The sequence below is a fragment of the Mastomys coucha genome, unplaced genomic scaffold (assembly GCF_008632895.1).
Source record: "Mastomys coucha isolate ucsf_1 unplaced genomic scaffold, UCSF_Mcou_1 pScaffold11, whole genome shotgun sequence".
Lineage (NCBI taxonomy): Eukaryota > Metazoa > Chordata > Mammalia > Rodentia > Muridae > Mastomys > Mastomys coucha.
Genome location: NW_022196893.1, coordinates 11,411,578 through 11,422,921, shown reverse-complemented (window position 1 = coordinate 11,422,921; position 11,344 = coordinate 11,411,578). Strand labels below are relative to the sequence as shown.

Below are 11,344 nucleotides of genomic sequence, written 5' to 3'. Positions count from 1 at the left end.
CTGCTTATCCTCCTCCTGACACACAGTTTCCCCTTTAGCCTCCATAGGATAACAAATATAATATTAAAATTTAAATAAGATACTTTGTATAACTGTAGCTATGTTACTGCCTCTTCTGCTCTCTCCCTCCCCAAAGCTGTCTTCTGCAAATGCTTTCTTGAAGGCCGTGGCTCTCTTCCTGGTCTTTTGACACACAGAGTCGAGCTTTTCTCTTGGAGCCCCTTGCTAAGCCCTTACCAGCAGAGCCTGTGTTCATGTATCAACCTCTCGCTGATCTGTGATCCGTTTGCCTTGAGCTATCCAATCCAGGTATGAAGGCAGGTCAACAAATCATCCTCGATAGCTCAGTGTTTTGAGTACTGGGACAGAAGCAGAGTGATGAGTCTCCACGCAGTTAAAGGAGGGACTTGCATATCTGCCCTGGCAAAGAGTAACTTGAATTCTGAACTAAGAATTAGCATGTGTCCTAGTAAGGTAGCCACTCACCATGCAAGTCTATTGCACTCCCTTGTTTCTAAGTATCAGTTGCAAGCTGGGTGTGGTATAATCCCAGCCCTTGAGAAATGGAGAATCAGAATTTCAAGGTCATTCTCTGCTCCATATCCAAATCAAGGCTACGTGAGACCCACTTTCAGACAAACCAACTAAATAAAAAATTTAAAACACAATAACCGGAGGCTGGAGAGATGGCTCAGCCATTAAGAGCGCCGGCTGCTCTTCCAGTGGTCCTGAGTTCAATTCCCAGCAACCATATGCTGTCTTATAACCATCTGTAATGGGACCTGAAGCTCTCTTCTGTCATGCAGGCATGCATGCAAATAGAACACTCATTTACATACATACATACATACATACATACATACATACATACATACATAAATCTTTAAAACAATGTAATAGCTAAGTATCTGATAGCTACACGTGGTGAGTGGCTGCCACGCCGAACAGAACAGTCACAGAACTAATTCATCATCATTTTAGTCTAAAAAGCAAAAACAGTAACGACAAAGTGGGAAAAAGTCATTCCAAGCAAAAAGGACAGAAGCTGGGGAAGTCAGAGGCCGGAGACAGGATGACTCATCCTGGGGCCACAGTGGGGCTGATTGAGAAGGCTCAGGAGAGGAAAGCTGGGGACGTGACTGAACAAATATGCAGCAGGCAGATGACAAATGCCTCGGGTGGAATGCTAAGGACTTGAGACTGAGAGCTACGGGAGCCCCTGAAGGATCTGAACAAGAGCCTAATGTCATCTGCTTTACATGTTCATAAGCTCTCTCTGGCAGCCATTGGGGGCTAGATCAGAGGGGGCCTGGGTCGGATAGGAAGCAAGGCAGCCAGAGCAGAGGAGACCAGTGCAGCCACTGGGAGTGAAGTGAAAAATGAGGTGGCTGTGGTGGAGCTGTGGATTGGACAGAGCAGGGAGATGTGAGCGAGGAACCCTGGGGGTGATCTTACTAGACCCCTAAGAGGTGCTATGTAAACACTTGCTGATTTAATGACCTCATGGTGGCCAAGCTCCAACACAGAACTGTGTGCTACGCATTGGCCCCTATGTGCTGCTTACTGCACAGATGAAGCTGCGTGGGGCAGTTCTCTTTATCCGAAGAAGCAATGTGCACCAAGGATGGAGAGCACACAAGATGGAGAGAGAGGGAGGTTGGCATTCCTGTTCCGTCTAATAGAGAGGGCTCAGGTGAGAAGCGCAACCAGCTCCTAGGAGACTGTGAGGGACCCTGGGCCCAACTGTGGTGTGCTTTTAGAACTGGCATGGGCCATTCTCCAGCCCACATGGATCCCCGGGGCTGAGGATCCATAGCCTGGAGGATCAGACCATTTTACCAGCAGGCACATGTGTTGAGGCAATCCAAAACATAGTCAGTGGAGGATTCGTGGTGCAATGGGCAGGAGCAGATGGGCCAGGACTCTATAAGTACCACAGGAGAATCTGAAGGAAGTTGTAAAAGCTTCCGCCACATGAACGTCACATGGAAAACCCCCTAGTTTGCACCTGTAGGCCTGGAAAGCTTCAGGCACTTGGGGTGAATGAATAGACAAGATCGGGCAGCTCCTTCTTGCTCATTGTTGTCTGATGATTCCCGGAAAAACATGAACAATGTCTACTCATCCAGACAGGGAACCAGGGATAGGACAAAGTACAGATGCTACCAACATCCAGTGTATTAAGGCAATGAGTTTACTGAGGTTACTTGCAGGAACATGGGCAGGGATAACTTACAAAAGCTGACCCTACCCCAGCATTGGTGACAGCTCAGGAAAACCAGAACCTGGGAGCTCACTGCACAACCTTCAGGTAGCTCAACAGGCTGGAGAGAGTCTTTTCTGGTGGCTCTCATGGTCTGAGTCTCTTCTAGGCAGGTCAGCTGGTCTCTTCTTTGTTTTCCAGGCCTTTGGCTGGTCTTTGCTTATTTGCTTATTGTTTTGTTTGAGACTCTTCTAAGCATCTCAGCTGTCTTTGTGACTTATATATTACTGGGGAGAAAGGGGCCCAGTTAATCTATTCAGTTTCAGGGACTTCTGAAGGTATTTTGAGTTGTTTACTTCCTGTCTTAATGAGTTTCCTTGCAAGATAGAGTGTTTCGCCTTTCCCCTAGATCATCTTGTCTCACCACCCCCCTTTCTCACTTTATGCCTGAGTTTCCCTTCAAGATGAAGGTTTTCACCTTGGGGGATCACAACATCATTAGACACATATGTACTGACAGCCTTCCCCATGTGCCATGAACATACAAGCGTCTGCAAACCACAATGACCTCCACCCCAAGAAGCATACAATCTAACCGGCACTCAACCTAGTGCCCTCTTCTGTGTGCATGGTGTTCAGGAAAAGCATGGGACTCAGGAGGTAATCTAAAGAGATATTTTATTTCACATGGGGGTGATGAGAGGAAGTGACGTGTGAACCCACATCTGAACAGCAGTCAGCTGAAAAGCACAGGATGTGCATCCTGGGGGGGGGGCCACAATGATGAAAACCCTAGGGAGGGTCCTTAGCCATATGTGTGCTGAAGGAAGGACAGTGGGGAAGGGGTATAAAAGCAAGAGGAGGTTGGAGAGAGGATCCGAAAGGGGCCAGACCGCACAGGACCAGGTTGGGATTTTAGGTTCAAGGCTAAGTGCCTGTGAAGAAAAGTGGTGTGCTTGGGTTTGTCTGTCCAAAGATTGCCTTGGTGTCTGAGTGGAGAGTGTACCAGGCACAGGAAGGAATGCAGGCCAACAAGCACAGAGGACAGTGCAGTTGCTATGGGAGACAGAAGGATGCCGTTGGCTGGGAGATGAAGTGGAAGGACTTGAAACACAATAACAAAAATAAATTTGTTTTAAAGAATTGCAGTGGTAGATTTTTCTCACACTCTTGTCTTACAGATAGTCACATTGAAGCTAGACAAAATAATTGTGCCATACAATTATTTTGACCAGGCAGGTCTGTCCCCTGTGTGGGCTGTGAGCTGAGATCTAGTGATGCCCTCTCCCTTGCCCAGAGCCCAAAGTGATGGACATTGATTTTTCTCTTTCAGGATTTCCTGAGAAGGCTTCTTGCACCTTCCACAGCTTCTGCTCCTGTTAGAGTGATTTCTAGTAGGGAATTCCTGTTTGAGTCTCCAGCCAAATGCCTGTCACTTGGAAATTTTCTGATTACTGATGAAGATGCAAAAAAAAAAAAAAAAGAGTCACCGGCTGCCAAACAGGAATGGTATCATAAAGACAGTAATGAGTTGTGCCTATCCCAAAGCTAAAGTGACTTATTCACTAGCAACAAAGAGCAGCGGCTGAATATCCCCTGAAAAAGAATCCAATTAGATTTGTGAGGCCGGTGCCCTTGCTGATCAAAGCACCTGGGAGCTTGTTAGAGATGTAAGGCTGAGTCGGAACCCACATTTTAACACGGTCCCCAGACAACGCTCAGATACTTGAGATCTTGAGAAGTATTTCCTTAGATCAGCTCGAGACCATCTAATGGTGAGTGGGCCATGGTAGCAGCTGGATGTTTGAAATGAACTGGGGAGGGAACCTTAAGTGGTCCAACAGGAACGGGCTTTTCTCTGGAAGTTCTCTGTTCAGATGGCACAAAGTCACACCTAGGGTGTGGTGGCCAAAATCAGAGATGGTGTACTTGCAGTTGACTCTACAGCCAGAAACACTGGGTAGACAGACACACTCCCTTACCTCTGGGAGGCTGGCACATGGGAAGTAGGTAAGAGAGTTGGGGGTATGATGGCTCATGCTCTATCCCTCACCTACTTCCCAGGAAGCAATAGCAGAAGCCAAAGAGATCTGAGCCCCAGGTAGACGGTTTGGTGCTGACCTTCTAGGTTCAGTCCCTGTGAGTCCTTGGTCTCCATTAGTGGTTTAGGTGACTCTCCTGTTCCCTTCTGAATCGAGCCCTGCTAATGAGGGTACCTCAATAAAATTCCTCCTACCTTCTCCCCCTAGGGTTCCTGCTAGAACAGGATGCCCATTCCAGGGGTTTTAGGAGCTCTGTGTCTCCAGGCCTAGCACCCCTGCCGCCCCAAAGTGGGGAGTACCCCCTTCTCCTAGGGCTGTGCCACATGGACACCAGATTCAGGCTGGCAAAACTTTATTACTGTATTCCCATAGAGTGTTTCAAGGCATAGTAACTAGACCAGAACCAAGCTAGTCATTTCTGCCTCAGCCAGGGCTGCTCCTCCCACAGAATCAGCCAAATGGATGAAGTTTGTGGGCTGTTGAAAGCATATGGTTTGCAAATACTGTAAAACCAAACACCATTTTTGGCTTTTATTTACTGTAATGTCTCACATCACCTACTACCAAGCTTGGGCCCACTTGGCCTCGGCTTCCGGTCTCATTTCTCCTCCTTGGTGCCTCCTTCTGATGCGCTCTTTTCTCACCTGCTCTGGGGATGGGGGTGGGGGTGGGGGTGGGGCTCCTACCTGCACTGTCCCAGCTGACCAGGCCTCCTCTCCATGCCCTGCTTCATACGTTCCCCCCAAACCGGTCTCCCTGTTTCCCATCTGCCACCCGTCTTCTGGCACTGCCCCTGCTTTCCTGTCCCAGGGCTGCAGCTGTTCCTCATTCCTGCTGCTCCCCTGAACCTCCAGGCTATGTTCTTCTTCCCTCCTGGTCCCTCTCTTTCTCTAAAGGGAGCCCAGGGATCAGAGGATTGTTGAATCAGAGTCACAAGGGACAGCGTGTATGCCACACTGCAGTGACTCCTGAGTCACACACAGACTGTTCTTTTTGTCTCCCTCAGTAACAGATGCCCTCGGCAGGAGGGGACACAGAGACAGGCCCCCCTGTCTGTCACATACGCTCACCATCCCTTTCACCCCAGCTCTTTCTTGCCTATCTCAGAACGTGCACACACACACACACACACACACACACACACACACACACACACACAAGCGACTTCACTGACACCCTCCTAAGTGCCTTCTGCTCTGACATCTTCACTCCCAGGCTCTCCAAAAGCAACCGAGCTTCCTCCCCAGTGTCCTTCCCCACCCGCCCAGCCAGGCTTCTCTTTATTCCCCAGGTCAGGCACTAGGATACACAATTCTAGTTTAAGGAGACAAAGAGGGACAGTGGCAGTGGGGCTCCTCTTCCCAGATGGAGGGAGGATAGGGGAGGCCTAGCACTCAAATAGAAGAGGAAACCCAGGCCCATGAGGCTCCTGTTGGGGTTAGAGTCAGTCTGTCAATCTGTCGATCGATCTGCAGCTAGCACTCTTGGCTTCCCTCTCGTCCACAGGCAAAGATGGCCTCAACCACGGAAAACCAGGAGCAAAACCCAATTGAGCTCCACAGAGACACTCTTGTAACCACAGAGCGAGGCTGCTGACACATCCCACAGTCTCTGCCAGGGCTCTCCCAGCACTTCCAAGAATCTAGGCTGCAGCCTTCTCTGCAGCTGTGGAAACAGAAGTTACAGTCAAGTAAGCCAAAAGGGCTGCGGAGAACCCTTGTGTGTTCCTTAGCGCTTGGCTCTGCCCCGTCCCTGCGTTCTAACTCTGTCAGCCATAAGGGAAGAGGATTACCCAAGGGACAGTCTCAGATGGAAAGTAAAAGTCCCAGACAGCCATCAACGAGGCCTGAGCTTGCAGGGTCAACTAGGCCTGAGCTTGCAGGGCTCTCCCACACCAGGGGGAGCCACGCCCTTGCCGGTTCCCTGCTCAGACTCGCTTGGTGCCTGGAGCCCTGCATCTGCTACACCTTAATTCTCTGGGTGTAGTGCCTGCTCTATGCAGAAAAGGGGAGCTACCCTGTAGGTGAACAGGGCCCGGTGAACTAGCTAATGTGCTTCACCAAGCCCAGCCCTGTCCTGTTCATCCATCCCTGGGGTGTGATCTCTGCTTAGCTGCTTGCTCTCTTAGAAAATTCCCAAGCCAGGAAAGAAGCTGTGAAAGTTCAAGGGCCGGGGAAAAGTTTCCCCAGCTCTGCTCCCAGCTCCCCACTGTCCTTTCACACAGAGAAGAGTTGACAAAATGCCCCCCTCTCCACCTGAGTTCTTTCTCATGCTGGTCAACGAGCCAACCTGCCTGCCAATAAATTACTATTATAAAATGTTGTGTGTAGCCATAGGCACACATATACATGTTTTGTGTACACAGGGGCACACATGCACATGTATGCGTGTATGTATAGTTATAAAGTTCAGCTTTTGCCTCTTGCTCCTCCCTGTCTTGCAGGCGGATTCAGACGAAAAGCCGGTAAGCCTCCCAGTGCGACTCATCGCGTCATGGGGGCCACATAGTTGGCAGGGAAGAGACCCAGTTTGTTGTGCAGACGGCCGGTCCACCAAGATGGGTTGGAGCTGTCCAGGACTTCAACCACCTCTCCGCTTCGAAATCCCAGCTCGTCCTCCTCCAGAGCCTCAAAGTCATACAGTGCCCTGGCCCAGCGCACCCGCTGTAGGGGAAGACAAGAGACACTGATGAGCACAACTGTTACACAGAGGAACCGTGAGCTTCTAGGTTTATTCTGAGTCCTCCGAATCCTTCCGAAAGGCTGACCTTGCCATAGTCTAACGCAGACCTGGCATGCACAGCCCCGGGCACTAAGTTACTGGGACTTACTACCTTTGCTCTTGCTATGGTCATGTTCTGCTTTGTGGTACAGGGGATGGAACCTGGGACTTCATATATGTTAGGTAAGTGCCCTACCACTGAGCAGGTAGGTCCTAAGACCATGTGGACCACAAGGATTAAGCTCACCCATCCCCTGCTGCCGGAAGATGGAGAACAAGGGTGAAAGCTCGATGGTTTGAAAACAGCAGTCTGGATGAGCCAGACTGAACCCTCTCTGGAGACACCTCCTCGCGCTCTCTGCTCACTCACCCCTGCCGCCTGGAGTTGTACAGGGTCTGTATGTCTCCGGTGCATCAGGGTGGCGTTCACCTCACTGCCAATGCCGCAGTGTGCGTCGTTTATGTCCAGGCTGCGCCCACGACGGTCCTAGAGATGTCAAGTAAGAGAGGGGTGACTCTCACAGGCTGCCCCAACCCTGTGCTCGGGGTGCTTGCTGATCATCATCACCCTTCATCTTGGAAAATGCACAGGAGGGGATCTGAAGGGATCTTAGATTATGAAGGCAAAGACGATCGCCTCCATTTATTCAATGAAATAGTAGTAATTTGGGGAGCCTTGTGTGCCGGACCTCAAGATCGCAACCAGTCATCATCATCATCATCACCATCACCATCACCATCACCATCACCATCACCATCACCATCATCATCATTTGTGTGAGTATAGAGGCCTGAGGGTGACATGGGGTATCCTCTGTCACTCTCTATCCTCTGGAAGAGATGTTTCTGAATCTGGAACTCACTGATTGAGCAAGACTGGTTGGCCAGTGAGCTCCTGGGATCTGCCTCAGCAGTAAGGTTAAGGATATGCTCCCGATGCTAGCTTTCATGTGGGTGCTGCAAATCTGATTTCTGGCTCTCTTGTTTCCCTAGCCAACACTTTATCCACTAAGACATCTCTCCAGCCCTATATTTTTTTTTCTTTTACTCTTAAGACAAGGTCTTGCTGTGTAGCTCAGGCTGACCTTGCACTCACTATGTAGCCCAGGCTAGAGTTGGGCTTTTAATCCTCCTGCTACAGTCTCCTAAATTGTTGGGATTATAAGCATGCATTACCATACCTAGCTTGTATGGTTCTTTTCCCATTTACAAATAACAAGTCAGGAACATTTACTGGTTTAGAAGAAGAACCATATATAGTGATGTGCTAAGTGAGCAGGTGGAAAAGTGTCCAGGTGTGCCTGGGTAGATCATGGAAGGCATCCAGGGGGAGGTGATGCCTGAGCTTCAGCTTGAAGGAGAAGCAGCATGGGCCAGGAAAGACTCATCAGGCAGACAGAACAGCTTTAAAAAGCCAGCAAGAGAGAACATGCTTTGAGCCATGCCCATGACAAAGCGTGCTGCCGTTTGCACAGTAGTGGGGGTTGGTGGCAGGATATGGGCCTGGGAAAGTAGATACAGGCAGCTCACAAAGGACTGTGTGCCCCGTGGAGGAATGTAGACCAATGTTGTCTTTATTGTATTGTCCCTTTTCATAAGCCTCTTGCCATTCCCTTCTGGAACAGGCAGGGGTAGATAAACAATCAGGGCTGCTGCAGGTGTTAATCCGGTTTTTCTTCTTACAGGTTAAGGGGCAGGAATTGAAATTCTGCTGACAGGAGAATTAGTCTTCAGGGTGTGTGTGTGTGTGTGTGTGTGTGTGTGTGTGTGTGTGTGTGTGTGTGTGTCGCGCGCGCGTGCGCACGCGTGGTGGGGAGTTGGGCACCGGAAGTCAGTATCTTTCTCTTTTCCCCATCTGCCTTGTGTTTTGAGGCAGCATCTCTTCACGAACTTGAGTTCACTATTTCAGCCTTTGCTCTTTGCCCTAGTCCCTTCTGTCTCCTCAAATACCTGGTGGAAATGCTGCACATAGCGCTGCTGTGGAGGGGGCTGTGGCCCTGGTGGGAATTGGGGGGGCGGCTGCTGGTGCGGGTGGAACTGCTGGGGACCCAGAGGAAGGTGGTCTGACAGCTTCCGGTTCACCGAAGGTCGGATTTCTTCTCCTATGGCTCCACTAGGGTGAGGGCCTCCCTGGGACCTCCTGTCCAGGCTGTTGCCCCGGTGACCCTGGGAGAGAAAACAGGAGATCCAGATTCCCGTTCCTGTCTCTCTTCTGGCAGTAACTGTGTGGTGGAGGTAGGGCTTAAAGAAAATCAAAGGTTTAGAACTCCACACTATCAAAAGTGGCCTCCACATACTGAAGTCTTTCCCAGTTCAGGAGTTCAGGCCTCTTGTTGACCATCTAACCATTTCCATGTGGTCTCTGCTCAATCCATTCTTACTGGGTTTGTTTCTCTCTCTGTGATCAAGCGTAAATATTCTGTTAGGTACACAGGGATAGGTGGTTTGAAAAGGACACTGGTACTTTGTTTGGGGAAGTAAACCCTCTCTCCCAGGCCATCGGCTAGTTTCAAGACAATCATGAGAGGAGAGGGTTCCCATCCGGAGCACACAGCCGTTCAGAAGAGAAAGCAAAGGTCAACCAAGATCACGTGTGACAAATAATCCACATGTCATCACCTGTTGCCAAACTGCTGGATATCCTACCCTCCAGATATCTTTACTCTTGACTTGGCATCATCTGGAGCTGTCATTTACAGCCTGGTGACAGTGACCCTAGAAAACAACATTCTAGCAGAGCCGTGGAAACCAGGCCTGGTGCCAGGGAGGAGCAAGGCCTCTCTGCTTCGTACTGTAACAGCTCGTAGATCAGAAATACTTTACTGTTATTTTTATTTAACAAACAACTACACAGAGCATTGGGCTCCATAAATGCTAGCACTGTACAAATATTAACTCATTTAATCCAGTTTAACAAAAACTTTATACTGCCTTTCTTATCTCTGAGCACCGCATCCTACTGAATTAATACTTCTGTCTGTTTCCTGGTTAGAATAACCCACAAGATCTCCACTGACCTTTCTTTTTCTTTCCTGAACTTCTGTGTGCTCTGGTGGGGTACACCCTCGCCTCTGATGACTCTAGCACCCAGCCTTGAGAACAGCTGCTGACCTGGAAGGGCGGGTGACCCGGAAGGGCGGGCTCACTTCCCCAAAGCACACATGGCCTTTTTAAACTGCCTCTCCCTGGGATTCCAGCTCAGCCACTCAGTGCCCCTTCCTTGACTACACCTGTGTTCTTTTCTTTGAAAAATAGTTTGTACTTTGTATGTGTGCACACATGCACGCATGTGTGTGGATTCGCTTGTGCGAAAGGGTAACGTCTTTGGTGCCTGCCTGCTGTGGACCAGGTTCTGCGGCAGAGCCTGTGACTTCGCCATCCTCAGTCTTTATAAGGGCCCAGTGAGAGTGCTGTTATTGTGTTTTCCGGGCTAAGATGAGAAAACATATACTCAGAAAGCATCCTTTTTGTTTGTTTGTTTGCTGTTTGATTATCTATCTATCTATCTATCTATCTATCTATCTATCTATCTATCTATCTATCTATCAGCAGTGTCTAGCTTGCCATAGCCATAGATTGACATGTAGCCCAGGCTGGTCTTGACCTTGCAATCCTCCTGCTTCCACCTCCCAAGTGCTGGCTACAGTCTGTACCACCATACCCAGCTTCAGAAAGTTATTTTATTTGTGGTACATGTCTGTGTATACGTATACTTTGTGTGTGCAGATGCCCAAGGAGACCTGAAGGGGGCATTGGATCCACCGGACCCAGAGCTCCTGGTGGTTGTGAGCCGTGGGACGTGAGGCTGGGATTTAAACTCAGGTCCTCTGGAAGAGCAGCACGTGTTCTTGAGTCACCTCTACGGGTTTCAGAAAGTGTTCTGAACTTGATTAGGTGACACAGGTAGTCAGGAATGAAGTCAGGATTAAACCTGTGCGGTCCCTGTCCTCCTCGAGGCCATCAGGAAACTGCCTGGTGCTTTAGTCCTGTCCCCTAGGCTCCTCTCCAGTTCTACTGTGGTCCTGGCCCTTGAGCAGCCCCAGACCTGGGCTGAGAACACTCACATAAGACCTACAAAGAGGTAGCACCCACAATGTGAGCTAACATTTGCAGTCATCTGAAACATGTTTAGGAGGGATGGAAGAGACTGGGAGACATCAGATTCTGATGCTCACAATCCCCTGAACCCTCTGTTTGTGCTGTCTTAAAGGATGAGGAAACGGGATCTGAGAGCTTTCTATAAAGCCACACAGCTAGGAGGTGTTAGGAAGTATCAGCTCAGATTAAACCTGAGGTCTGACTGCTGGGGTCAGCTCTCAGCTAGATCAGAATACCCTCTCCCTCTCCCTCTCTCCTCCTCCCTCTCCCCTCCCCTCCC

General features: G+C 49.6%; 1 protein-coding gene across 4 annotated transcripts in view; it reads right to left on the bottom strand.

The window, feature by feature from the left end:
• Positions 1-2,173: 2,173 nt before the first annotated feature.
• The window catches only part of Grap2 (GRB2 related adaptor protein 2), a 78,577-nt gene continuing 69,406 nt past the window's right edge, over positions 2,174-11,344 (bottom strand). For 2 of the 4 annotated variants that reach the window (XM_031349831.1, XM_031349821.1), the window contains 3 exons: positions 8,917-9,207; positions 7,337-7,453; positions 2,174-6,908 (listed from right to left, as the gene is read on the bottom strand). In XM_031349831.1, the coding sequence (XP_031205691.1) occupies positions 6,729-6,908; positions 7,337-7,453; positions 8,917-9,207 (588 nt within the window). In that variant the 3' untranslated portion in view covers positions 2,174-6,728. The remainder of the gene's footprint in view (positions 6,909-7,336; positions 7,454-8,916; positions 9,208-11,344) is intronic. The other 2 variants (XM_031349849.1, XM_031349839.1) reach the window with 1 other exon arrangement.